At 73.5% G+C, this 2907-nt stretch overlaps 1 protein-coding gene across 5 annotated transcripts in view; it reads left to right on the top strand.

The window, feature by feature from the left end:
- Positions 1-2907, top strand: part of C4H2orf81 (chromosome 4 C2orf81 homolog) — a 14704-nt gene that overhangs the window by 307 nt on the left and 11490 nt on the right. Inside the window, exons 2-5 of one of the 5 annotated variants that reach the window (XM_035323952.1) lie at positions 285-568; positions 642-900; positions 1373-2246; positions 2371-2515. In XM_035323952.1, coding sequence (XP_035179843.1) covers positions 285-568; positions 642-900; positions 1373-2212 — 1383 coding nt within the window. In that variant the 3' untranslated portion in view covers positions 2213-2246; positions 2371-2515. Of the gene's footprint in view, positions 1-284; positions 569-641; positions 901-1372; positions 2516-2907 lie in introns of all 5 variants that reach the window. The other 4 variants (XM_035323955.1, XM_035323954.1, XM_035323951.1 and 1 more) reach the window with 4 other exon arrangements.

The following is a 2907-nucleotide window of genomic DNA, read 5'->3' as shown; positions in this document are numbered from 1 at the left end:
GCTGGGGGGGCACTGGGAGGAGCTGAGGGCACTGGGATGTGCTGGGGAAATGGGGATGGGCTGGGGGTACTGGGATTTTCCGGGGGGCACCAGGATGTGCTGGGGTATACTGGGAGAAGCCGTGGGCACCGGCAGGAGCTGGGGGCATTGGGGAGTGCGGTGGGTGTAGGGGGTGCCAGGCCAGGGGGTGCCGGGTGGCAGCGGGGAGCCCCCAGCCCTGCCGGGCTCCCCCTGGGCGCCGCGGGCAGGCATGGCCACAAGGCTGCGGTTGTGTGTCCGTCCAGAGCATGGCCTCCCGGGAGCGAGCGGCCGCCTCCAGGCTGCGCGGGGACAAGTCCCGGCCCCCCACGGCCGCCGCCGTCCCCACGGACGTTGTCCCCGGGCGCCTGAGCGAGGCGCAGTGGCTGGCGCTGGTCGCGGCTGAGGAAGGGGACGAGGACGTGGGGGACGTCCTGGCGGAGCTGCTGGGCCGCGTGATGGAGGAGTGCTTCCACGTCTACCTGGCTCGGCAGGTGGGCAGCCCGGCACCGCCTGCGGGACGCTGTGGACGCCGTCCCCGTGGGCCCCTCGCCCGCCGTGCTCAGTGGCCGCGGGGCCGGGGGCTGCCAGGCCTCCCCGTGTGAGCCCCGCTCCCGGCTGCCCTTTGCCGGCCGCACCGGGCACCGAGGCGGGTCCTGTGCTCGGCAGCGCGTGCCCTTCACCGTGAGCCAGGCGAGGGACGCCATGCTGCGGGTCGCCGAGTGGCGCTTCCTGGCGCGGGACGAGGGGGACGCGGAGCTGCGGGGGGATGGCGCCTGGCGGGAGGACGAGGAGCCCGCGCCCTGCGCCATCGACACCTGGGCTCAGGGCTCGGTTCCCATCCTGCAGGAGCATCCGTCCCCATGCCCGGGGGACCGAGAGGTGACACCCCCAGACCCCTCCTGTGCCCCAAACACCCCGGATTTTCCTTCCTCCTGTGCGTGGGGCGTGGGGGGGGGGAGCCCGTCTGGCTGGGGCTGAGCCCGGGGGTCCTCACAACTGCGGCCACGTCTGGGTGAGGGGCAGGAGGGGCTCTGGGTGCTTGCTGCGGCTGCTCAGGGCATCGCTCGGGTGTTGCTGGGACAGTTCCCATCCCCATGTCCCCTGTGTGATGCCACAGGGCTGCTCGGGTGGCGAGGGGCCGGTGCCTGCGGCAGCTCCGGTGTGGCCCGAGCAGCCCCCGCTGCACCCGCTGACGTGGGGGCAGCCCTCGGAACCAGCCCAGGCTGGGTGCACACCGTGACCTGCCCCAAAGCGCCCCCAGCTTTGCCCTTCCCTGGGCAGGTGCCGCACGTGGGGGCCGTGGCTGGGGCTGTGCCGCCCTGCCCCAGCGCCGCCCCTGTGTCCTGGCCAGGTCTCCAGCACCGACCCCGTCCTGTCCGAGGCCGAGTGTGCCTCCTCGGCACCCCGCAGCGTGCCAGCACCTTCCCACACGCCTCTGCCGCAGGACGGGGCGCTCACCGCTCCCCAGCCTCCCAGGGGAAGATCCAGCAGCTCCCATGGCCCAGCCCCACGACCAGCCCCACTCAGCCCTGCCGCGCCACGGCCCCGTCGTCAGCCCCGGCACCAGCCCAGGCCCTTGCCCGGCCGCAAGAGCCCGGAGCCCCTGGCACAGACGGAGGACGGCGGGGACGGGCTGCTGCTGCCTCTCTCCTGCAGACCCCTGCTGAAGATCCAGACGGGGAGGCCTCCGCGCAGCAAGGCGAGGGTGTGCGATAAGCCCAGCACCATGCTGGGAACGTCCCGGCCGGACCCCGCCAGGCGCTGGATCCGGCCCCAGGTGGAGGTGCTGGACCCGGGCATGGAGGCCAAGCAGCAGCCGTGTCCCCCGGCCACCCGCCGGCACAGCCAGGGGCCTCAGAGCCCCGCCGTGCGGTGTGAGGGGCCGGGCAGCTCGCTGCCCCCCCTGGGGCTGGCAGCTGCGGGGGGAGCACGGCTCCTGCCACCCACCCCGGGGGCCCAGCAGCCCAGCAGCCCCCAGCCCCCCGAGCTGGGCTCCTTGCTGGGTGCCGTCCGGCTGGCCCCCGGAGTCACCATCAGGCACGGCGACAGCGAGAGGCACGGGCTCTGCCTCCCTGTGCGTGGTGAGGAGGAGGAGATGGGGGAGGCCAGGCAGGACCTGAGGCCCCTCCGCCCCACCGTGCCCTTCCCCACCGTCACGGTGAGCCAGCTCACCGGCTATGGCCCGCACTGAATGCAGCACCCATCCGACACCTCTCAGGCTGTGGGTCAGTGTGTTTTGTGCGGGGACCTCCCTCTGCTCGGAGCCAGCCCTGTCCCCATCCCCGTCCCGGCATGTCCCTCACAGCCCTGCGGGCGCTGTGGGTGCCGACCCCCTGCTCCCCTCTGTAGGTTCTGTGTGACCCGGGGCTGCTTCTGGCAGCCACTTCCTAACCCAGCGCCTCCAGCACCGCTCCCTCCCCTCCTCTCCTGGGCATCACCCAGCAGCCGCCGGGTCCGGCACCGCGGGCTCCCGGCGTCCTGATGCACCGTGTCCGTGCCAGGCTGGGTGCCAGAGCTGTGGGCAGAGCCCTCGGCACCGGGGGTGATCTGTGGGGCACGGGCTGGGGACCCGGCTCCATCGGCTCCCTGCCTGCTGCCGGCCCCGTGCCCGCCAGCCCCCTCGACCTGCTCCCTTCCCGCAGCCGCCCGTTCCCGACTCCCCGGTGCCTGTGGCTGTGCTGAGGCCACTGCTGTGAGCGTGCGTGGGCTCCCGTGCCCCTGGGGCCTGCACTTTGCTGTCACTGGGGGCAGTGCCGTGGGCTGGGGCCGGCAAACTTCCACCCAGCCGGCTGAGTGCCACAGCTGGACACAGCTCGTGGTGGGGCTGGGCTCATGGTGAGGCTGGGCTCGTGGTGAGGCCGGGCTCGTGGTGGGGCTGGGCTCGTG

Source organism: Oxyura jamaicensis, chromosome 4, assembly GCF_011077185.1.
Source record: "Oxyura jamaicensis isolate SHBP4307 breed ruddy duck chromosome 4, BPBGC_Ojam_1.0, whole genome shotgun sequence".
NCBI lineage: Eukaryota > Metazoa > Chordata > Aves > Anseriformes > Anatidae > Oxyura > Oxyura jamaicensis.
The sequence above is the reverse complement of the archived record's forward strand: the minus strand, read 5'-3'. Positions and strand labels throughout refer to the sequence as shown.